Raw genomic sequence first — 24,861 nt, forward strand, 5'->3', positions numbered from 1 at the left:
TTAAAAAAAAAAGAATTAAACAAAATGATATATAACACATAATAAAGGATTGAAACAAAATTAACTTTCACTCAGATAAAAAAACAATTTCCTAAGTAAATATCACCTTACCAAAATCGTAACGATAATAGTTCCAGCTTTCATACTGGCCACCTTGATTATCTTCAAGTCCCTTTTCTCCATATTTGTCATACTTTTTTCGAAGATCCTCATCTTTGAGTACTTCATATGCTCTATTTATCTTTAAAAAATCACCATGTGCATTTGGGTTATTCTGTTAGAAAAGAGAAGACATAGTTAATGTACAATGCAAGCACCTTCAGAGCCTCCATGTAGATTTCAAAACGCAGAAAATCTGGGAGATCAGATACCAACATAAGGAGGTACAATGTGATATGAGTTAGTCGGGGTTGAAATAAAGTAGTATTGTCTAAGGAACTACAATATTCAAAAAAACAATATAAACAGTAAGGGAAATAAGAACTGACTCTAAAGACTGACCAATGTAGTCATACAATCTACGTCACTCCTTCAAAGAAATGCAGCTGGGGCCAGTGCTGTGGCATAGCAAGGCCAACACCTGCAGTGCCAGCATCCCATATGGGTGTTGGTTTGAGTCCTGGCTGTCTCCACTTCCGATCCAGCTCTCTATATGGCCTGGGAAAACAGTAGAAGATTGCCCAAGGACTTGGGCCCCTGTATCAGTGTGGGAGACCTGGAAGAAGGTCCTAGCTCCTGGCTTCGGACCGGTGCAGCTCTGACCGTTGTGGCCATCTGGGGAGTGAACCAGCAGATGGAAGACCTCTCTGCTTCTGTCTCTCTTTAACTCTGCCTTTCAAGTAAATAAATAAAAACTTAAAAAATTCAGCTGAGAAAAAAACTGACTAGTAAGTCCTCTGAATCACTTTATAAATATTTGTTGCTTTAAAGACAACTTACATAAGTCTATAGGTTATTTTTCTATTTGAGGCAAAATCAACACAATAACTATAAAAAGATACATGCTCCAATCAGAAAATTAAATGAGAACTAACCAGAGTACCAATTCAAAATTGCATTAGAAACCTCTCTCTTTTGTTACTGTTTCATAGAACTGGTTTTTAAAGGACTCTTGCTTAAAAATACTTGAGGGTGAGTGTTGTGGTACAGGGAGTTAAAACAGCTGCCTGCAATGCCCTGGTGACAGTTGGGAGTCCTAACTGCTCCATTTCCAATCCAGCTCCCTGCAAATGTACCTGGATAAGCAGAGGAAGATGGCCCAAGTGCTTGGGCACCTACACCCACATGGGAGACCAAGATGTAGTTCCAGGCTCCTGGGCTTCAGTCTGGCCCAGCTGGGACTTGTTGAACCACTTGAGTAGTGAAACAGTAGATGGAAGATGTCTGTCTCTTCATTTCTCTGCAATTCTGCCTTTCAAATAAATAAATCGAATCTAACAAAAAAAAATTTGGATGTACAAGGTCTACCATCTTTCCTATGAAAGCTTAAAAATCACATTCTGAAATTTCAAAGACAAATCTAAAAGACAAAATTCATAATGAAAAAGATAACTAATAGTTCAAAGAAATATTGTGGGGGCCTGGTGCTGTTGCACAGTGGGTTAAAGTCCCAGGCTGCAGCACTGGCATCCCATATGGGTGCCAGTTCAAGTCCTGGCTGCTCCACTTCCAATCCAGCTCCCTGCTAATGGCCTGGGAATACCTGGGAAATGGTAGAGGATGGCCCAAGTCTTTGTGTCCTTGCACCTCTGAGAGAGACCCAGAGGAAGCTCCTGGCTTCGGATCAGCTCAGCTCCAGCCATTGCGGCCATTTAGGGAGTGAACTAGTGAATGTTACCCGTCTGTCTCCGTCTCTATGTCTCTCTGTAACTCTATCTTTCAAATACATAAATCTTAAAAAACAAATATTGTCTATTGTTAAGCTTTATGCAAAATGAAATAATCATATTTAAAAATTCCATCAAGAGGAAAACATAACTGTTCTTTTTGTCATTAATGAAGGCTAAATCTTACTAAGGCTTAATTAGGTAACTTATTAAAAATGCCATAAAAATTAAAACGAATTTAATTTAAAAATATTATTGGATATGTAATCACAATAGTGGCAGTGTATTTGGCTGTTCTCAAAGTTCTTGTTTACAAGGCTTCTGAACTCTTGTCTATGGATATATGCACAGAATAGCAAAAGTTAAAGCACACTATTAACTATTACTGTTAATTTAGTAACACATACCCTGAATTTTAAAGAAATTCCCCTGCTATTGTTCTAAAATATCTATATATATATTTTAAAATTTTACTTATTTATTCAAAAGCCAAAGAGGGAGAGAGAGAGAACTCCCATCTGCTGGGGCTGGGTGGACCCTGCTCAGTCTGGATCTCTCATGTGAGTGGCAGAGCTCCAGTCACCGAAGTCACCACTTGCTGCCATTCAGAATGCACATTCAGAAAGCTGGAACCAGGAGTGAAGCCTGGACTTCGATCCAGGCATTCCATCAAGGGATGCGAGCGTAACTGGTGTCTCAAATGCTACGCCAATGATGGCCCCTTTGTACTAAAACACCTAATCTCAACCCACTTTCCGAAGGAAACTACCTCACAGACATTGTTGTTTTGAGATTAATGTCTTTAATAGAACAGCTGCAAATTAGTTTACAAGTTAAGGCTGGCATTTTTGGTGCTGTCATTCCATCACACAGTTCTAAATCAGAACCCTTTGCTCTTTTTCCATTTTAGCATAGCAACTTAATTACAGGTTTTGATGTAGAATTGTTCTTAGGCATGTTGAACACTTTAAATAAAAACACAAAAACATGCTATAATACAACAATCAGGTACTTAAAACATTTTTTTTTACCTACCGGATTTTTATCAGGATGTAACTTCAATGCCAATTTCTTGAAAGCTTGTCTTATTTCTCTGCTGCTTGCAGTTTTGGACACTCCAAGTAAACTATAAAAATCCTGATCAGTGCCCACTAAAATGGCCATATACACTATCAGAAAACAGAAACCGATCCTTTTCAAGTCTCTGATATAGGCATCTTTATTTAAGCAGACTCCCATTCTCTTTTTTAATACAAGCTCTGATTTAAGTGAACATTAAGATTCACTGCTGGTTCCAGTTGATATAATATGCAACTCTGGGAACTTTTGTCCACATTACTTCGAGGGTCAATCAAGCCTTACAAAATTGGCTCCAAAGCATTAATCTAAAGGAAAGAAACCAGGCAATTAAAAATGTGTTTCAAATTAACCAGCAATTACACGTTTTTATCAAATAACATGGTCAGCAATACAATCTCTAGTAAGCGGCAAATCACTATCAGTGCCCCACACTCTGGGCTCCTTTCTTCACTGCTTCCACATTCAAAGATCCAGATTTGTGAGATCACTCAAGATAGGAAAAAAAAAAAAAACAGGTAGTGAGTGGTGGTAACTAGTTAGAACCACTAACTAGTTACTAACTAGTGGTAACTAGTTAGAACACTTACATACACACCCAGCAATTTATACGAAGAGCTTCTTACTGGCATCACAACACAGGGTGGAAATAAGCTTGCTTGCTTTCTTTCCTGTTTTTCCCCAGTGAAGTGCTGTCTTTTAGTAATACCAGTTTCTGTTTTATTTACTTCTTTATCCCCTTAAGGCTGTCTAGTTTTAATCAGATCTCACTTCCAGGAAATATCCTTTGAGGGGACCAGAAGCAGATTCCTCTCAAAGGGCCCACCGTCTTCCTAAACTGTTCCTAACAAGGCAGTGAGTTACACTTTTTTTTTTTTTTTTTGACAGGCAGAGTGGACAGTGAGGGAGAGAGACAGAGAGAAAAGTCTTCCTTTGCCGTTGGTTCACCCTCCAATGGCCGCCGCACGGTGCTGATCCGATGGCAGAAGCCAGGTACTTATCCTGGTCTCCCATGGGGTGCAGGGCCCAAGCACCTGGGCCATCCTCCACTGCACTCCCTGGCCACAGCAGAGAGCTGGCCTGGAAGAGGGGCAACCGGGACTAGAACCCGGTGTACTGGCGCCACAAGGCGGAGGATTAGCCTATTGAGCCGTGGCGCCGGCTTAGTGAGTTACACTCTTAAAGGGACATCCTTTTTCCTTGAGTTTTCTCGTAAGTCAGCTAAAGTGAATTTAGGTGGACACTGTTTTATACAAACATTAGGATAGGGGCCGGCACTGTGGCACAAGCAGGTTAAAGCCCCGGCATCCCATATGGGTACCAGTTTAAGTCCCTGCTGCTCCACTTCTGATCCAGCTCTCTGTTAATGTGCCTGGAAAAGCAGTGGAGGATGGCCCAGTCTTTGAGCCCCTGCAACCATGTGAGAGACCCCAGAAACAGCTCCTGGCTCCTGGCTTTGGATCGGCTCAGCTCTGGCAGTTGCAGCCATTTGGGTAGTGAACCAGCGGATGGAAGATCCCTCTCTCTCTCTCTCTCACCCCCCCCGCCCCGTAACTTACAAATAAATAAATCTTTTTTAAAACACACTAGAATAAAAACTGCAAACTACCAGTGTAGTTCTACTGCAAACTTCATGCTTGGTAGAAACAAACAGGAAAAGAAACAGAAACGGAGAAGGAAATCAGTTATTTAGACCTGTCCACCTCTCCAAGGTAAAAATAATCTTCACATCATACCTAAACGTGTAGTTTCGTTCCAGAGATCTCAGAAAGCTCTGAAAATCTAACTTCCCGGGCATCCTGTCAGTTTCTCCTTTCTCAATTCAATTCTCGATTTAAGAAGACTTTCTCCTTACCTGTGAATTAGTCTTCCTCCTTTCTAAGCCCTGCTTTTCCTCTCATAAACACAGACCTTGTAAAACATACCGAGAGCGAACAAGCCACCACAGAAAAGGAGAACACGTTCTCACGCCCCACTTCGGGATCAGGTGCTCCTGGCTTAGCGGCTGCTCTGGGTCAGCGTGGGCGTGGCTGCCCGGCCCAGGGCCCCAGCGGCAGCACAGGTGGACGCCGCAGGTAAAGGCTACGCGAACGCTCCGAAGTCGCCCTCCCTCCAGCGCCGGATGGGGCACTATGGAGACGGGGCTCTGTTGAGGGCACGCACTGTCAAGTCCTGCTGGCGGCTGAAGGAGAAGACAGCCTGAGCAACTGGGCTGAAGTGCGAAACTGGAGCCAGGGGCGGGGGGCGGCCGGGCAGACGAAGGGTGCAGCGGGGAACACCGGGAAGCAGACGCGGAGCGAGCCCGCACGCCGCCGGCAGGGGCGGAGAGGAGGGGACACCCCGGCGCGCAGGCATCTCACCCCTCCCCTTCCCGGAGGTCCCGGGGCCCCCCGGCCCGTGCCCACCTCGCCTGCAGCAGCTCCTCATCCTCGATCCCAGCGCCGGACTCCGCCCAGCCGAGCCCAAACCGTGCTGGCGGGAAGGAAGCACGCACTCTCCGGCCGCCGGGCCCCCGTGCTCGGGAGAGGGGAGGACGAGACGCACCGGCAGCGAAGAGCGCGCGCGGCCAGCGCCGGTCGGCTCCTAGCGCGCCGGTATCCACGGGGAGCCGGGGCGGGGCCTGGCGCCAGGCATTGTGGGAAAGGCGTAGGGGAGTAGGCCGGCCTGACCGGCAACGGGCCTGGAGGGCGCGGCGCCTGCGGCGGCGACGGCAGCGGCAGCGTGACAGGGTGGTGCAGGGTTAGGTTGACGTGGCCATTGTGCGGGATCCGGCTCCGGCTCCGGCTCCGGCTCTAACCCGGAGCTGAAGGGCACGCTGTGTCCGAGCAGCCCGCGCCCCCGCACGGACGCGGCGGGCCAGCGGAACAGAGGCCGACGAGGCCCGCCCCTTCCTGGTTCCGTTGCCCGGGTAACCGGGAAACCCGGAGGGCGGGTTCGCGGTGCGATTTGTCTGTGACCCTGTCCGTAAAGGGAAGCCGGGACTGCGGGGAATTTGCGGGGTTGAGGAGTGGGTGCCGCAGAGCGCGGGAAATTTGGCAAAAAAAGGGGTGCTTTCTTGAAATGGTATCAATTGCGGTATCCGCCTAGAGTATTGAAGAGGCCGTAGGAAGCTTGGGAAGAATAAAATTGTTTACAGTTTTGTGTGAGTGTATCAAACGTTTGAACATCGGCCCGTGCTTCCTGGCTTCCGAGTCGTCCAACGTAGAAATCGGGTACTTTAAGTCCTCTTATCTTTATTTGGTTCGGAAACTACATTTCTGATCCACAGCAAAATAACGATTGAAGGAACTACATTTATAAGATTAAAAGAGGAAACATCACGATTAGAGGATTATTCGCTTATGACATCAGCTCTACATGAAATAAGTTGTAATTGATAACGATATTATGGGTAGTAAATCAAATGTCGGGTTCCTAATATATTTTGGAAGGTGGAAGAATGAATCAAGACAGAAATATTGAAGCAGCCTGATATGGTTAATATGTACCAGGGGCTGATTTAAGCATATTTGTATTGGCTCAGCCTTCCAAATAATCTTATGAGATAGCAGCTACTACACTCGTTTCACAGTTGAGGAAATGGAGGTAATAAGTGAGAGAGCTGGTGTTCAAACCTAAGCAGTGTGGCTCCAGACTTTGATGTTAACTATTATGAACACCGAAATTTTTTTTTATCATTCCCATATTTATTAGATATTCTGGTTTGGTCCATAGGAAGAATTATTGGAAGTGGACAAACAGGAAATGTTGTCTTTTCAATTTGATTAAATTCGTAAAGTTTTCCTTCAGTTTGAAATTTATGCAAGTCAGCCACTTTGAAGTAAAAGATTAACCTAAGTGTATAATTAATAAACAGACTTATTTCCTGCATCTTGTTCACCATGTGAATCCCTTCTACCAGTGAGGTTTTTTATGGGTCATGAGCACTCCTTTATGATTTCTTTCATCATCTCTCCAAAGTCACACTTAAAATTTTTTTTCCTGAAATAAGCTTCTGATTTCTCAGCTTTATTCCAACACCATTGTTTGGAATATTTCTCCTGTATTATTGTTCTCTACTGGTGGCAATTCTTCCATGACACAGTTAGGAGAGCTATCCAGGGAGATTAAGTTCCTGTAGTTCTCCAGTAGCCTATCTTTGTATAAAGCTCTCTGGTCAGGGTCCAGTCATAGCCACTCCTCCACAGAGAATTCTGCAGCCACAACCTGAATGTCAGAGGTCCTGAATAAGAAGCATTCCTTATTCCCTTGCATTCCACATCCTCTTCTGCTGGGTATCTTCCTCATGCAACCCAAGGCTTTAGGAGTCAGTCCTTCCTTGGTATGCCTTGGTATGAACTCTCCACGTGGTCCAACTTAATCAACAAAATCTTTCAATTGAACAGCAAAACAGGAAACTGGTGAGTGAAGCAGGATATGGATTGCAGGGGTTTTTATGTCATGATGAAGATACAGGCTTCATCTTTTATGTGATAGGGGAACTTTCTAAAGCATTTAAGCATCTGAAATTGTGCAATCACTAGATCATTCTGGCAGCTATTAGAGAGAGGATACAAATGGGACAAGGTGGGGGAAGAGCAGTTAAGAGAACGGTAGAGAAATAAGGTAAATGTAGCTAGCAATGGTGATTGGATATGAGAGAGAAAGGAGAGGAAGAATTTAAGGTTAATTTCTGAATTAGGTGGTTGAGTACTACTCAGTGGAGATATGATTAAGGAAAAGATAAAAGGATTTTTGGACATACCTAGTTGAAAGATTCCTAGATTATGTCTAAGTGATGATATCCAGCATGAAAGTCTCGGAAGATGGCTGAACTGGGGGACAGAATTAGGGAATCACAAACTAACCCATGGATGGAGAATGAATGAGATCACCAAGAAAAAACTTGGCAAAATAAGAAAAGTTATGGGCCAATGATATAGTCCGGGAGAATTCTAATATCAAACATATGAACTCCATGGAGACAGGAATATTTGTTTATATACTATCGTAACACTAGTTACTCCTGGTATATGGTAGATATTAAGTATTTTTTGAAGGAAAATTTAATTGGATAGAATGAAAACAGAGAGCCAGTATAGGTACTGATCATTCCTATGAAATTTGTATTCATTATGTAAAAGCTTTCTAAAAAAAACTAAAAAAAAAAAAAAAACCCGAATACATCAATAAACAAAAGATGATCAAAGATGTACAAGAAGAATTAAACATTAAGGAAGTTGATGAGAGCAATTCATGTAATATATGAAAACTTGTTAATTTGGTCTGCTTTTTAGGAGGTTACAGCCATCTTGGCAAACACTGATTCTGGTGGATGCTAAGGCTGGAAGTTTGACTGTAGAGGACTGAGCATTACCTGGGAGCTTAGGCAATGGAAGTAACAGGTGTGGGCGATCTCAGCAGTTAGCTGAGCCCAGGCATACTTCTCCCTACCCCCACCTTCTGCCAACCAGGCAAACAACTCCTAGATGTTGCCTAGGCCCATTAGGGCCACCTGGGGAGCCTTCCCAACTACTTGACCTTCAAGCTGATTGGATAAGCATATTGGTGCCAGTGTCCATTCTGTCCTATAGTTAGCATTCCCCAGAGTTGGTTACGCCCCTTCTACCTGCCCCTTATAACGTACATGCCTGTAAATAAACATGGACATATTCAACAAAGCCTTTCCCGAGGACTCTGTGTGGGAAAAGTCACCGCTGCTCTGCTCATCCTCGACAGTGTGGCTTTGCAGACTAAGCTGCAAACAGGTACATATGCTCTGTTGAAATCTCGGTGAGAAGAGAAGCTGGAAAACTGCAATGCAGCTGGAATGTGGATGCAAGTGAGGAAATAATTTAGGTCTGGAAAGATTTGAACTCATTTACACACCAGAAAAAAAAAAAAAAAGGCTGCAGGTATAAGAGAGAAGACTGATTCATTTTAAACAGCTCATGTATTTATTAAAGTTGTTTACTCTTCTCTGGCCTAGAGTCGACATAATTCTATCTTCAAGAAGTAGAGTAATAGAAGACACTTTAATCAATTACTTTAACAAACCTGTAATTATGATGAGAAACTGCATAGTGCTGTGAGAATTAATAATGGAGAAATGGCCTGAGCAAAGGTTTGAGAAAGGTCTTACAGAAAATAAACTTGATGTACATGATAATATATATTAGAGGATGTTTGAAGCAGTGGGCACAGTAAGCCCATGGACTTTGTATTTCTTTTGTTTTCTTTCCTTTTTTTTTAAAGTTTTTTTTTATTTATTTGAAAGACAGAGAGAAAGATAGAGACTTCCATTCACTGGTCACTCTCCAAATGGCCATAATGGCCAGGACTGGGCCAGTCGGAGCCAGGGGCCAGGAACCTCACCAGTGTCTCCCACATTGGTGCAGGGGTCCAAGGACTAGTGCCATCCTCTGCTGCTTTCCCAGATGCACCAATAAGGAGCTGGATTGGAACTGGAGCAGCCAGAACTCAAATCAGAGCTCATATGGGATGCAGGCATTGCAGGCAGCAGCCCAACCTGCTGTACCACAAACCTGGTCCTGGGAGCTTATATTTCAAAACAGCATGAGTATTAAGGAATGAAGAGGAATGAATGGCAACCAAAAGAAGAAATTCAACAAAATGAGACTGGAAAAGTGAATCAGGACAAGATCATAAAATGTCTAATAGTTCATTTCTAGGATTTTGATATTTTTTCCTACAGGCAATAGGAAGTCATAGAAAAGTTTTAAGCAAAGGGATATTATTATATGGTTATTACTTTACTTAATCAAAAATAACCTGAAAATACAAAAAATTGAATGCATAGTACAAACCACTGTTTTTTTTTCAACCACTTGAGAGTTATTTACTGACTTGTCCCTTTATCCTCCAAAACTGTGAGGTGTACTTTTTACAAACAAGGACATTCTCTTACACAACCAAGACACTATCATCAAAATCGGGAAATTAAAATTGATGCATTATTACCATCCAATTCTCAGACCTAATTCAGGCTTTTCTAATTATCTCTGTGTCTTTGTAGTAATAGGATCTAGCCAGCAACTAATTGTTTCATTTAGCATAATGGCATTTTAGACCCCTCAGGTTGGAAACAGCTAATTCTTCCTTGACTTTCAAGATCTGGACACTGGTGGAGACTACAGGCCAGTTATTCTGTAGGCAACTTTCTGTTTCAGTTTGTCTGAAGTGTCCTGAAATTTAATTTCGGATTGTGCATTTTGGGCAGGAATATAATAGAACACTGTGTTCTTTTCGTTGTATCTTACCTGATGGTCCCAAATTTTGATTTATCCCATTTTTAGTGTTAATTTAGATTGTTTGGTTATAGAGGTGATGGTGAGGCTTTTCTACTATACAGTCATATTTTTCCTTTTTGTAATTAGTAAATGCTTTGTGAGGAGGCACTTTGAGACGCTATGGTTATCTGATTCCACATTAAACTTTCAATTTATTAATTTATTTATATTAATATGAATTCACAGATATCTGTTTCACCCAATGGGTTAAAATCTACTGCTAACATTTATTTAGGTCAGGGGTGGGGAACATTTTTTCCGCCAAGAGCCATTGAGATATTTATAACACCATTTGGGGATCATACAAAATTATCAGCTTAAAATTTAGCCTGCTCTGTTTGGTCAAACATTTAATTAACTCACTTTTAATGTGATGGCTAGAACTTCTCTTCCTCTTTTTAATATACTTAAAATGTTAAGATGTTATTTGCAAAGTTTTTTGTTATACAGGAAGTAACAATGCTGTTACAGTCTCAGTGTAACTGGTAGCCATGGATGGCTGACTTACCAATCAGAGCTACCCAGGCTACAGCAAGACTTACACAAAAACCTAACAAAACTCACAGTTTTGTTTGGGTGAGTCCCCAAGCTTGGCGGTGGATTACCAAGAGGTATTACATCATGGAGGAAGGTGGAATGTCACAGGAACTTTTTTTTCCCCCTGGTGGGTGTCCAGCCGTTTGTCTCACAGCTACCCCCCCCCCTTTTTTTTTTTTAAAAAAAGTAGCTACTAAATCCATGAGCAGTCCAACCAATACTGAATAGTTCTGTTTCTGTTTTTGCAGTTCATTGGGGTCTTAACCATCCTCATGATCTGTTTCTCTCTTCTTCTTTTCACTTTTCCCACTTTCTTCCTCCTCATCCTCGTCAACTTCTCCATCCTGTCTGAATTCTTCCTCTTCACTGACTTCATCTTCATTTTCCTCCCCTTCACTATCTTCCTCTTCATTTCCATCCTCTTCTTCATCAAGCTCTCCCTCCTCTTCCTCATCTTCTCCTTCTTTGTCCTCTTCCTCTTCATCCACGCCATCCACCTTAGCACCCGAGTCAGTGGCTTCCTGGTCCTAGCTATGTAGGAAGGTCAGTTGGGGCAGGAGCAGAAGACGGTCATTCAGGTTAGTGACTTCACAGTTAGAAACACTCAGGCTTTTCAGACAATCCAACTTCTTCAAGGGTTCCAGGATGCTGATACCTTTCAGCTTATTTCCACTCCAGTTGAGATGTGTGAGATCTGGAAGTTTCTCTGCTACCATGCTCAGACCTCCAGGGATTCCATTGTCGCTGAGCTCAAGCTTTTGCAATTTAGACAGCTTGGGGAGATTTGAGACTGAAATCAAGGAACTCTAAATTCACAAATTTAGCTATAAAGCCCTGATTTTTCCCATCATTTGATTTGCATCTGTCCAAGACAAGTTCCTGAACGGTTGCCAGGGTCCAGTTTGTTAGCTCCAGGTAGACTTTCCTCTTTGCTTCCATGTTTCCTCTCTTCCCCCCCTTTCAGACTCTGCACCATGGGGCCAAGTGGAGAGAGGCATCCCAGCCTTGGAAAGAGTGCTTGCAGTTGGAGCCCTGTGGCATGCATGCAGGGGAGCAGAGTTCCGTCCTCATGGGAGCAGAGTGAAACCCTTGAAAAGTACTGGCAGCAGTAAGTTGTTCTGAACACAGATGCCGATTTTAACGCATGTCTCCTCAAAGTGGGAGATGAATCATTGCTTCTGTAACGTTTATAGCACTCAAATGGTGGGCTGTTGTTGTACTTAATTGTCAGTTTGTCATAGCTTTGTTGCTGAACAATTTCCTGTTGGAGGTGACCAAGCACTTCAGCTACTCCAATTGAACTGTATAGCAAAGATGTTCAGTTCCTTTGATCTTTCATCAAATGTTTCAATTAGCTTCCACATTCACCAGGATATTCAAGTATCATAGAAGACTTTTGTCCTTCCAGAGTAATGTACCCTGTTATTCGTTTTGAGTTGCGCTTTCTGCAGCCTTAATTTAGCTTCAGATGACTTCACGTTTGAAAGCAGGGAGCTGAGAAGCTGGTTGGGGCCCCCCAGCTTGATGTTCAGCTCTGAGAGGTACTTGGTGATGTCCACCATAAACGCCGGATCACACAGTCGCTTGCTCTCATTGAATCCCTGACAGGTTTTCCCTTCATCTCCAGAAACTTCTTGACTTCATCCCATGGATCACAAAACCTCACTAGCATGTTTTAGTGACTCAGCCATGTCCCTTCACAGTGATAAGCAAGCTCATTCAGCAATTCCTTCTTCGACTGGCGGCTGCTTTTGACAAAATGTATGCTTGGGACCATTATCGACGTCCCATTGTTGAACTGCAATGACTGTGCACAGAGACTTTCTTGGCATATGATGCAGTGAGGCATATAATCAAAGCACTTGGAGCAAGTCTGAGATGATTCAGTCAACAAATGCAATTAACCTTTTGCGAGTCAACCATGGCTGGAGCTCCAGCTATAGTATTGCCACCTACCTTTTCAATTGTTAGCTCAAGTTTTTCACTGAAAAAAAACAAGTCTTTCAACCAAGTCCTCATCTCTTGCAATGCCATGCATGGCTTCTAGTGACAGCAGTTCCTCTTGGCATGGCAAACTGGCAAACTCTGCAGTTATCCCACAAATAAAAACAACCAGTCAGGCAATATTTGGGTATGTCTGTTGTCTCTTTATAAGCCAGAGAAAAATTGAAACTCTTTTGCAGAATCCTTCAGTGTTCTTTCAATATCTTTTGCTAAGTCAATAATCCAATGTGGGATGGTTCTTAGAGACAAACTGACACTCTGAAACCATTTTAATTTGAGCTAACAATTCTGCAGCAGCCTCCATGCACTCTCTCACCAACTCTCCCTTTACATGACGACTCAGCTTCTTTGTGACCAGCTTGCTCTCTGCATAACTCACCTGAAAAACACTGTCTCTGTCACAAGGAGGCCTAGTGAAAAGTGCCTTGTTGAGATTCTAAACTCTGAAGAATATTAATCTTATCAGAGGCATGTGGCCTCCCAATTCATTGAGTTTCACATGTTTTGAGCTGGATTTTCTCTTTTCTGCTAATGATAGCCACAAAACTAGGTACATGGTTTTTGCCTCTGACTTCAACAAGAGATAATCATCTGTCAATTTCTCTTGGAAAGATCAACACTCTGCATCAAATTTTCTTTATAGTCACTATTTGTAGGATGTCACATCACTTAAGTTTTGATAACTGTCCAGTGTGTGTGTGTCACCAGTGATGCAATGATTTTGTTTTGATCGCTGTTCTAATCTTGCATCTTAGATTTGCAACACATCCTACATTCATATTACCCATTCCTGAGGTTGTTTCTGCATATTCTGATTTCCTTAATCTTCATTTGAGACTCTGTTTTTGCAAGGATTGTTGATTGTGGACTTGTGGATAAAGGTTAGATTGGAGTTACTATCTGTGTCGACAAAGACAACATCATCAATCACTGGAAGCAAGGTCATCAAGGTCGGGAGGAATCATCCCATCACGATGAATCTCATCATCAGCGGATTGCTATAGTTTTGCCACAGTGTTGCTAACGCTTTTGCAATGAGAACCCTCCCAGCCTGCCTGGAACTGACTGTCCTCTGAGTCACTGCAATAGAGGCAGATGGGCTGCTGGGAGCTGAGAAGCATATCCGTCCTATCCTGTACTCATACGTGTCCAGCCTATCCCATAGCGCACATTCCTTGCTTGTTCCTCAAAATTTATGGCATTATTATGACTCACTTAATATACATTGTGTTGTGTGAAGAAAGGTCCTAGATTTATTGAATTTCAAGTCCAGCCTGCAGTAATCTTGGCAGGGCCAGACCAAATGACATTCCCCACCCCTGATTTTGATGATTAAGCAGTTCTAGATTTGACCAGTGGGAATTCTTTCATGTTGACCTCAATATCCTTTTATTTTTAAAATGTTAAAAAAGATTTATTTTATTTATTTGAAAGAATTACAGAAAGAGGTAGAGAGAGAGAGACAGAGACAGAGAGAGAGAGAGAGGGAAGACGGTTTTCCATCCACTGGTTCACTCTCCAAATGGCTGCAGTGTCCAGAGCTGGGCCGATCCAAAGCCAGGAGGCAGGAAAGAGCTTCTTCCAGGTCTCCCATATCAGTGCAAGGGCCCAAGAATGTGGGCTATCATCTACTGCTTTCTGAGATGCATTAGTAGGGAGCTGGATAGGAAGTGGAGCAGCCAGGACTCAAACCAGCACCCATATGTGATGCCATTGCTGTAGGCCAGAGCTTCACTACTACACTATAGCCCTGGCCCCAACCTCAGTGTTCTTTTGACAATCCCATCTTTCTGTGAGTGTGCATATTTGAGTGTTCCGGGCACATTCAGGACTTTTCCTGACTCAGTTCTGGTGCCAACCATTTCTACAAGAAGCCTTGATTGGACCATCCAGGTGCTATGTATGCTTCATGCTATTTAGGTGCTGTTCTTCTCAGGTCTTCTCAGTGGACAAAGGCAAGGATACATTTGTGTATACACACATATACAAAATTATGAGTTCACACCAATACTTGCATTTGTAATGCAATGCCATAGGAGTCAGAATGTCCTAATTCAAATTTTTTTTCTTTCTATATGTGTAGTTCCTTTTCAGGACAATGAAAAAGCTTGCTACCATTATCCTTGATATATATGCTTATTTGTTAAATTACTTCAGTATGTAACCAATCTTCCATTACTGATGCTAGACCCTTTGTTGTGTGGCTTCTCCCTTCACCCCCCTTGTATTGCTAAGCTTTGTGATGGACTACTTAGCTCTGCTCACTCTACTCAGATTCCAAACTGCACCAGTCTGCCTTCTCACAGGGGTATTAACCTCCCTCCAAAAGGGCTTCAATACACAGTGGCTAGCCCTCTATCCTTCTATGGACAATTTCATCACCTTGGCTGAGATCTGATACTGTGCCAGCCCCAGCTAATGGATTTTTATATTAATTATTCAAGAAAGAGAAAGGCCATGGCTATTTTTTCAATCAATTATTTAGCTACAGTTTGAAGAATATATGGAGGAGATTGGATGGTTTAGGAAAACTAACTAGAGGACTATTGAAATAGCCCAGATGATAAATAATGGCTTGGACTTGGTGGAATAAATACAGTTGTAGAGAAATGAACAAATTCAATAAAAGTAGAACTCCTATTCATCGCAGCACTATTCACAGTAGCAAAGATATGGAGACAATTTAAGTAATCATGGATAAATGAGCGAATAAACAGAATGTAAAATATATACAATTTAATATTAGTCAGCCATAAAAAGAAGAAAATGTTGCCATTTGGATAACATGGATGAATGTAGAATATGTTACGCTAAATGAAATATATCCAGACACAGAAAGGCAAATAATGTATGATATCACTAATCTGTGGAATCTAAAAAAAGTTGAACTCATGGAAGCAAAGAGTAGAAGGGTATTGCCAGGAGTTGGACTACAGAAGGAATAGGGAGATATTGGCAAAATGGAACAAACTTTTAGTTGTACAATGAATGTTATCTGGGAATCTAATGTACAACATGGCATCTATGGTTAATATTGTATTACCTATTTGAAATTTGATGAGAACAGATTTTAAGTGTCCTCACCATTCATACACACACTGGTAACTCTGAGTGGTGGTGGCTGTGCTAATCTGTGGTAATTGGTATACAATGTAAATGTAAGAGAGTTCTTCAAAAAGTTCATGGAAAATGCATGTTATGAGACTTTGCATGGATTTAAAACTTGTTGCACCAAAATAAACATCTTATAATTCCACTTTCCACAAATATTTGAAGTACCCTTATATATCAAATCATGTTGTACACCTTGAATATATGTAATTTTTATTTGTCAATATCTTAAAATAAAATCTACAAAAGAATATATGTCTACTTCAGGGAGACCACGGCTTTGCCAGTATCACTATATAAAATCAAAACCTGATATAACAGTTCCATTGTATATACATGAGACATTTATAACATAAAGACCAAAGCATGAGGTTTCCAAAGATGGTGGAATAGGGAGGGAGCATACTGCTCTAGTCTATGGACAGATAGTTAAAAAATAAAAGTGGAGGGGCTGGCGCTGTGGTGTAGTGGGTAAAGCTGCCACCTGCAGTGCCAGCATCCCATATGTGCGTCAGTTTGCATCCCGGCTGCTCCACTTCCAATCTATCTCTCTGCTATGGCCTGGGAAAGCAGTAGAGGATGGCCCAAGTCCTGGGCCCCTGCACCTGCATGGGAGACCTGGAAGAAGCTCTTGGCTCCTGGCTTCGGGTCGGCACAGCTCTGGCCATTGCAGCCATCTGGGAAGTGAACCAGTGGATGGAAGACCTCTCTGTCTCTTTCTGCCTCTCCTTCTCTTTCTGTGTAACTCTGACTTTCAAGTAAATAAATAAATCTTTAAAAAAAAAATGGGAGCCGGCGCCGTGGCTCACTAGGCTAATCCTCCACCTTGTGGCGCCGGCACACCGGGTTCTAGTCCTGGTCGGGGCGCCAGATTCTGTTCCGGTTGCCCCTCTTCCAGGCCAGCTTTCTGCTGTGGCCTGGGAGTGCAGTGAAGGGTGGCCCAAGTCCTTGGGCCCTGCACCCCATGGGAGACCAGGATAAGTACCTGGCTCCTGCCATTGGATCAGCGCAGTGCGCCGGCCGCAGCGCGCTGGCCGTGGCGGCCATTGGAGGGTGAACCAATGGCAAAGGAAGACCTTTCTCTCTGTCTCTCTCTCTCACTGTCCACTCTGCCTGTCAAAAAATAAAAAAAAAATTAAAAAAATGGGTAACATAATACTAGAAACTTTACAAATATGTGACACATACTCCTATCCTTAGCTCAAGTGAAACAAAAGCTATATAATAACTTCAACAAATACAAAAAGACCTTGATAAAATAGTAAACACATTCCTAAAAAAGTTTAAAAAAAAATTAAAAGTGGAGAGTGCAATTTTAGGGAAGAGTTAGGGAGAAAACTGCAGAGGAAATCTCCATGCAAATTAGAGGGAAACTGTGGACCTACATGAAGGGTGTGGGCAAGCACAATACAGGACCCCAGCATCTGAGAGCTGCAGCACCAGCTTCGGAGAGAGAGGTGAGGCCAGACTGCAGCAGCCCAGGACACTGGTGATAAAGCTTCAGGAAAAGCTTAGCCTGAGTATGGCTTGGAGCCCTGTAGGGGACAGTGTATCTACCAACCTATAAGGAAAAGGGGGGGCACATCTCTCTCTCCCTGGTCACCTGGTGCTGGCATCCTGTAACTAGCTGAGAGAGGCCGGTGCCATTTTGGACATATGTAACAGCTGTGCCAGCTCGTGTCTGCCTACTTAGCAACAAGCTGAGAGGAGATGCCTGAGTCTAGCTGGGAGAATTAACAGGGGGGTGGAAGCTTGTGACTGTGAGAGCCTTGTGTGCTGGGACTGTGAAAAAACTGTGGCTGTGTGAGAAGGCACAGGGTTTGGCTGAGACTTTGGGCGGTCACTGTGAGTGACTCCATGTGCTCGGGGCTCGCTGATTCTCTTGTGAGGGTCATTGCTGTGGGATCCGTGCTCACACTGAAGACTGCATGGGTCCTTTGTGTGGTTCTTGTGGTAGTATGGATGAATATTGCACCAAATAAGACTAGTGCCCAGGAACTGGTCACCTTGGAGGAGAGGAGGTGAGCATGAGACTATGCCAACAGAACTGAATAGACTTCCCTGCTGATTAAAAAAAAAGTAAAAGGAGATTTACTACATGCAACTTAGGTGTCACCTTGGACACTCCTCTCACCTTGGAGCACTGAACAAAACTCTTTGGCCACAACCAGCTCACACCTTTGGGTATTCACTTGTGGTAGAATGAGAAATGTGGTGGAATGAGAAGGCCATGCCAAGATGGCAGCTGGCAAGCGAGCATCAGTTACTCAGGAGTGGCTTTGGAAACCCCCTGAGAAACCCCCTGGGAAACCACCTGGCAACAGAGCCTGCCTGGTGACAGGCTGTGATTGGATGGCTTCGGATACTGCCTGGCAACAGGCAGTGATTGGTTAGGGCATAAACTGCCCCTTGATCGGATTGGCTGCCTTGGCTATTTAAGCCGCTGTACCAACTGAAATAAACGAGTCTGTTGGCTGCTCGCCTCTGACCCCCTTTCACCTGGCTCCCAGGATCTCTACGGTGACTCTGTGCCTCTTGCCCCCACCACACTCCTCCTCTCAGAATGAATCCACTGCAACATTCACTGAAAGAGCAAACACTCCACTAAGCCACAGAAAAATAGTGCAAAGATAAAAGCTATCACAGGGGAAAAAAACACCAACAGGTATCTCCACAAATGCCTAAAAATAAATGCAGCAATAAAAAAGCAAGTATAAGGAAAACAACATGATGCCCCCAAAAGAACACAACATTTCATTAATAGAATGTGAAGATGAAGAGATTGAAGAAATGTCAGAAATGAGATTCAAAAAGCTGATTACTTAGAAGTAATCAGAAGCAAATCTATGAGTTAAAAAAATCCATACATGACATGAATAAAAATTTTTCACATAAAATTGAGATTTTTAAAGAGAAACCAAAATGAAATATTGGAAAAGAAGAATTCACTGATCAAATAAAAATGCGGTGGAAAGCCTTAACAACAGACTTGATGAGGCAGATGAAAGAATATCCAAGTTAGAAGCCAAATCACTGGAAATGATACAGTCAGACCAAAAATAAAGAGGAAGAAATTAGAAAACTAAAAAACAGTATTGGAGGGGTCAGCACTGTGACGTAGTGGGTAAATCTGCTTGCAGTGCTGGCATCCCATATTGGAGTCAGTTCAAGTCCTGGCTGCTCCACTTCTGATCCAGCTCTCTGCTATGACCTGGGAAAACAGTGGAAAATGGCCTAAGTTCTTGGGCTCCTGCACCGATGGGGGAGACTTGGTAGAAGTTCCTGGCACCTGGCTTCAAATTGGCTCAGCTCAGGCATTGCAGCCATTTGGGGATTGAACCAGTGGATGAAAGACTTCTCTCTCTCTCTCGCTCTGCCACTTCCTCTAACTCTGCCTTTCAAATAAATAGGTAAATCTTAAAAAAAAAACCCAACTATTTTTAAAAAAGTATTGAGATTTATGGGATACTATCAAACAACTCAACATATCGGTCTTAGGAGTTTCTGAAAGTGTGGAAAGACAGAATGGATCAGATGACCTTTGCAGTGAAATAATTACAGAAAAATTCTCTAATTTGGAAAAAGGGAAGTCCAATTAATTTCTAATCAACATGAACAGAAAATATCATCACCATGACACATTGTAGTCAAACACTCCATGGTAAAACGTAAAGAAAAGATTCTAAAATGTTCAGGAAAGAAACAACAGATTACTTTCAGAAGGTCTCTAATTAGACTCAGAAACCCTACAGGCTAGAAGGGATTGGCAAAATACACTACAAGTCTTAAGAGACAAAAATTGTCAAGCAAGGATATTAGATCGTTCAAAGTTCTCATTTATGATTAAAACTAAAATAAAAACCTTCCATAGCAAACAGAATTTGAAAGAATTTATCAGCACTTGTCCAGCCTTACAAAAGATGCTTAAGGATGAGCTGTACAAAGAAACAGAGAAACATGAAAGAAGGCAAAGTAAGAAAATCTCCCAGTTAAAGTACAAGAGAAATCCAAAGTAAACAATGGGAATATTTAGGGAAAAATGGCAGGGCCAAGTCTACTTATCAATAGTCACCTCGAATATAAATGGCCTTAACTCTCCAGTTAAAAGATACAGTATGACTGGCTGAATGGATTAAAAAATAAAACCCACCTGTTTGCTGCCTATAAAAAATGCATCTCACCAACAGATACAGGCAGACTGAAGGCAAAAGGTTGGAAAAAGATATTCCATCCTAGAAGAAACCAAAAAAAGAGCTGGTATAGTCATCCTAATATCAGACAAAATAGACATTAACACAAAAACTCTTAAAACAGACAAAGAAGAACTCTGTGTAATGATTACGGGATCAATTCAACAGGAACATGTGACTATTATAAATGTACATGCTTCTGATTACAGTTTACCTGGGTATTTAAAAGAAATGTTAAGGGATTTAAAGGCAGACATAGACTACAATACAATAGTAATGGGGGACTTCAAAACCCCACTTTCAGCAATGGAAAGATCAACTAGACAGAAAATCAGCAGGGAACAACACAGTTAATCAACAATATAGACCAAATGGACCTATCAGATATCTATAGAAGTTTTCATCCTACAGTTGTAGAATATACATTCTTCTCACCAGTGCATGGAACTTTCTCAAGGATAGACCACATGCTAGGGCATAAAGCAAGTCTCAGAAAATTCAAAAAAACCCAAAATCATACCTGTGACCACAATGGAATGAAGTTGAAAATCAACAACTCAAGAATCTCTAAATCACATGTAAATACATGGAGACTGAAGAACATGCTCCTGGATGAACAGTGGGTCACTGAAGAAATCAAAAGAGAAATAATTTCTAGAAATGAATGAAGATGAAATACAACATATCAAAACTTATGGGATACAGCAAAAAGCAATGGTAAGAGGAAAGTTTATAGCAACGGGTGCCTACATCATGAAATTGGATAGGCACTGTATAAGTGAGTTATCAATGCATCTTAAAGACCTAGAAAAACAACAGCAAACCAAACCCAAAACTAGTAGGAGAAAAAAACAAACTTAGAGAAGAAATAAACAAAATTGAAACAAAAAATACACAAAAGATCAGCAAAATGAAGAGCCAGTTTTTTGGAAAAAAATAAACAAAATTGACACATCATTGGCCCAACTAACAAAAAAAAAAGAGGAAGAAGACCCAAATCAACAAGGTTAGAGACAAAAACAGAAATTTAACAACAGGTAGTACAGAAATAAAAAGAATTTTCAGAAATTACTACAATGAGCTGTATGCAAAAAATTTGGGAAACCTAGAAGAAATGGATAGATTCCTGGACACATACAGCCTACCTAAGTGGAGTAATCAAGATATTTAAAAAACCTAAACAGTCCAATAACCAAGATGGAAGTTGAATCAGTAATAAAAACCCTCACAACAAAGAAAAGCCCAGGAATGGATGGCTTCACTGCTGAATTCTACCAGACATTCAATGAAGAACTAAATCCAATTCTTCTCAAGCTATTCAAAACAATTGAAAGGGAGGGAATCCCCCCAAACTCCTTCCATGAAACCAGGATCATCGTAATTCCTTAACTAGAAAAAGATACAACAGAGAAACAAAACCAGAAACCAATTTCCCTGATGAACATAGATGCAAAAATGCCCAACAAAATACTAGCCAATCAAATCCAACAACACATCAGAAAGTCATTCATGCAGACTATATGGGATTTAACCTTGGTACGTATGTATGGTTCAATATTCCCAAATCAATCAATATGATCCATCACATTAACAAACTGAAGAAAAAACCATATGATTATCTCAATAAATGCAGAGAAAGCATTTGATAAAATACAATATTTTTTCATGATGAAAACTTTAAGCAAATTGGGTATAAAAGGAACATTCCTCAACATAATCAAGGCAATCTATGACAAACCCATGGTCAGTGTCCTACTGAATGGGGAAAAGTTGGAAGAATTCCCACTGAGACCTAGAACCAGACAAGGATGTCCACTCTCACCATTGCTATTTAATATAGTCCTGGAAGTTTTAGCCAGAGCCAGTAGGCAAGCAAAAGAAATCAAAGTCATACAAATTGGGAAGGAGGAAGTCAAACTATCCCTATTTTCAGATTACATGATTCTATATATAGGGATCCAAAAGACTCCATTAAGAGACTCACTGGAACTCATAGAAGAGTTTGGTAAAGTGGTAGGATATAAAATCAACACACAAATAAACACTAGTTTGCAAACAAATACCTTATTTTAGGAAGGGATGAGGCAATGTTGAAGATGGAGCCAGCAATGGCATAGCATTCACATCAATGTGTAAGGAAAAAAGAGGTTGGTTGGGGCACTGCATTTAGGACAGTAACACAGGTTGGCCCCTGTACTGAATGTGCAAACCACCCCAGGTTTGATGATGTACTAGAGTGATGCATAGGACTAAGAATATATTTGTTCTTATGGCTAAGAGTTATTACAGAGGAAGAATACAAAGCAAAATTAGCAAAGGAAAAAGGAGAATGGGCAAAGTCTGGAGAAATCTGGGTGAAAATTTCCCAAGTCCTCTCCCAGTAGAGGAGCATGGGGAGATGTAGGGGGAACAAAAAGCACTTCCGGGGAGGAGGCAAGATGGAGGAATAGGAAGGGAGCACACTGATAGTCCGGGGAGAGACAGTTTAATAAAAGTGGAGATACTGCAGGTTCAAGGAAGAGTAGGGGAGGAAACAGCAGAAGAAACTCTTCCGGAACCCGTGATTCACAGTGGACCTGCGTGGAGAGCGTGGGAGCCCACAGTTCGGGACACCAGCGGCAGACTCAACACACCAGCGCTGGAACGCGAGGTGAGCCGAACCTCAATAGCCCGAGACACCGGCAGGCAAGCGGAGAGAGGAGACTAGAGGGAACGACCCCCGGGGGGGAAAAGTTCACCAGGCTAACTGGAAGAGAGAGAGAGAGAGAAAAAAAAGGTGACTGGTACGGACACGGGTTTCTCTCTCTCCGCTCACCTCTCAAGGGCGAGCAAGACAAAGAGCAGGCGCCATCTTGGACATACGTCATAAGCAGAGCAACCTCAGGTCTGCACTGGCCCTGAGCCCAGCAGAAAAACCTGACTCTGGGCAGGGCGAATTAACAGGAGATTAGGACCTAGTAAATTTGTGGTGCTACTGAACTGAGACTGTGAAAAAAGAGATGCTGGGGGAGAGAACTCACGGAATTCACGTGAGTACTCTCCAGAGACGCTACAATTCTGTAACTTTGGCAACTCAGTGGGAGACTGAAGGAGAATTTGAGCCCACTCTGAGGGCAGAACAGATTCCCTGTGTGGTCCTTGGGAAAGAGCTTCTGATCTCTGGCTCCTGTGGGTATATCATTTGCCTGCTAACTACCTCCAACTTCATTCAGCTGTGCGGAATTACTTCCCTTTTGAATCAAAAAAAGAAAGAAAGAGAGATCTACCACGCCTAACCTGGGTGTGTCACCTTTGGCACACCAAACAGAGCTCTCAGGCCACACCCATCTCAAGCCTCTAAGGCTCCATCAAAAACAGACAGCCCACTTAATCTAGAGTCATAGTATAACAAGAAAAAGCTCCACAGTGAAGAAACCAAATATCTCCAATATGCCAAATAACAAACGCAAAAACCGAGGTAATAAAAACAAGGAAGTCACCATGACGCCCTCAAATGAAAAAGACACCCCAATTCAAGATTATGAAGATGATGACATAGAAAAAATGCAAGAAGCAGATCTCAAAAAATTGATAAGAACATTAAGAAGTTCTCAAAAACAAATTCTTGAACTACAGAAATCCTTAATGGACAAGATAGAAAATCTCTCTCGTGAAAATGAAATATTAAGGAGGAATCAAAATGAAACGAAACAACTAGTACAACAGGAAACTGTGATAGTGACGAGAAATCACAATGAAGTGAAGAATTCAATAGATCAAATGAAAAACACAATAGAGAGCCTTACAAACAGAATGGGTGAAGCAGAAGAGAGAATATCGGACTTAGAAGACAGAGAACAGGAAAGGATACAGTCAGACCAAAGAAAAGAAGAGGAAATTAGAAATCTAAAACATATTGTCAGGAATCTTCAGGATACTATTAAAAAACCCAACATTCGGGTTCTAGGAGTTCCTGAAGGCATGGAGAGGGAGAAAGGATTAGAAGGCCTTTTTAGTGAGATATTAGCAGAAAATTTCCCAGGTTTGGAGAAGGACAGAGAAATCCTAGTACAGGAAGCTCACAGAACCCCTAATAAACACGACCAAAAGAGATCCTCACCATGACACGTTGTAATTAAACTCTCCACAGTGAAACATAAAGAAAAGATCCTAAAATGTGCAAGAGGGAAACGTCAGATTACTCTCAGAGGATCTCCAATCAGACTCACAGCTGACTTCTCATCAGAAACCCTACAAGCTAGGAGGGAATGGCGAGATATAGCCCAGGTACTAAGAGAAAAACTGCCAGCCCAGAATATTATATCCTGCAAAACTCTCATTTGTGAATGAAGGTGAAATAAAGAGCTTTCATAGCAAACAGAAATTGAAAGAAATTGTCGCCACTCGTCCAGCACCGCAAAAGATGCTTAAAGATGTGTTACACACAAAAACACAGAAACACGGTCATCAATATGAAAGAAGGTAAAGGAAGGAAAGCTCACAGCAAAAGATCACAGGGAATTCAAAGCATATATTAGAACTTATCTTTGGCAAATGGCAGGGCAAAGTTACCACTTATCAATAGTCACATTGAACGTGAATGGCCTGAACTGTCCAGTTAAAAGACACTGATTGGCTGATTGGGTTAAGGAACAAAACCCATCTATTTGCTGCTTACAAGAAACACATCTTTCCAACAAAGATCCATACAGACTGAAAGTGAAAGGCTGGAAAAAGATATACCATGCCAACAGAAATGAAAAAAGAGCGGGCGTACCCATCTTAATATCGGACAACATAAACTTTACCACAAAAACTGTTAAGAGAGACAAAGAGGGGCACTATATA

The 24,861-nt window shown here is 42.0% G+C and overlaps 1 protein-coding gene and 2 pseudogenes across 3 annotated transcripts in view; all 3 read right to left on the bottom strand.

The window, feature by feature from the left end:
* Positions 1 to 5,796, bottom strand: part of DNAJC10 (DnaJ heat shock protein family (Hsp40) member C10) — a 50,416-nt gene extending 44,620 nt beyond the window's left edge. Inside the window, exons 1-4 of one of the 3 annotated variants that reach the window (XM_051848381.2) lie at positions 5,309 to 5,796; positions 4,829 to 5,085; positions 2,862 to 3,211; positions 112 to 274 (exon numbers count right to left, since the gene is read on the bottom strand). In XM_051848381.2, coding sequence (XP_051704341.1) covers positions 112 to 274; positions 2,862 to 3,065 — 367 coding nt within the window. In that variant the 5' untranslated portion in view covers positions 3,066 to 3,211; positions 4,829 to 5,085; positions 5,309 to 5,796. Of the gene's footprint in view, positions 1 to 111; positions 275 to 2,861; positions 3,212 to 4,758; positions 5,086 to 5,308 lie in introns of all 3 variants that reach the window. The other 2 variants (XM_070070500.1, XM_051848380.2) reach the window with 2 other exon arrangements.
* A 620-nt stretch (positions 5,797 to 6,416) lies between these two features.
* On the bottom strand, positions 6,417 to 7,157 carry LOC138848863 (zinc finger protein 836-like; annotated as a pseudogene).
* Positions 7,158 to 10,989: 3,832 nt separating this feature from the next.
* On the bottom strand, positions 10,990 to 11,668 carry LOC100347653 (putative acidic leucine-rich nuclear phosphoprotein 32 family member C pseudogene; annotated as a pseudogene).
* Positions 11,669 to 24,861: the final 13,193 nt, after the last annotated feature.

Source organism: Oryctolagus cuniculus, chromosome 3, assembly GCF_051225735.1.
Source record: "Oryctolagus cuniculus isolate XC-2025 breed Fujian yellow rabbit chromosome 3, ASM5122573v1, whole genome shotgun sequence".
Taxonomy (NCBI): domain Eukaryota; kingdom Metazoa; phylum Chordata; class Mammalia; order Lagomorpha; family Leporidae; genus Oryctolagus; species Oryctolagus cuniculus.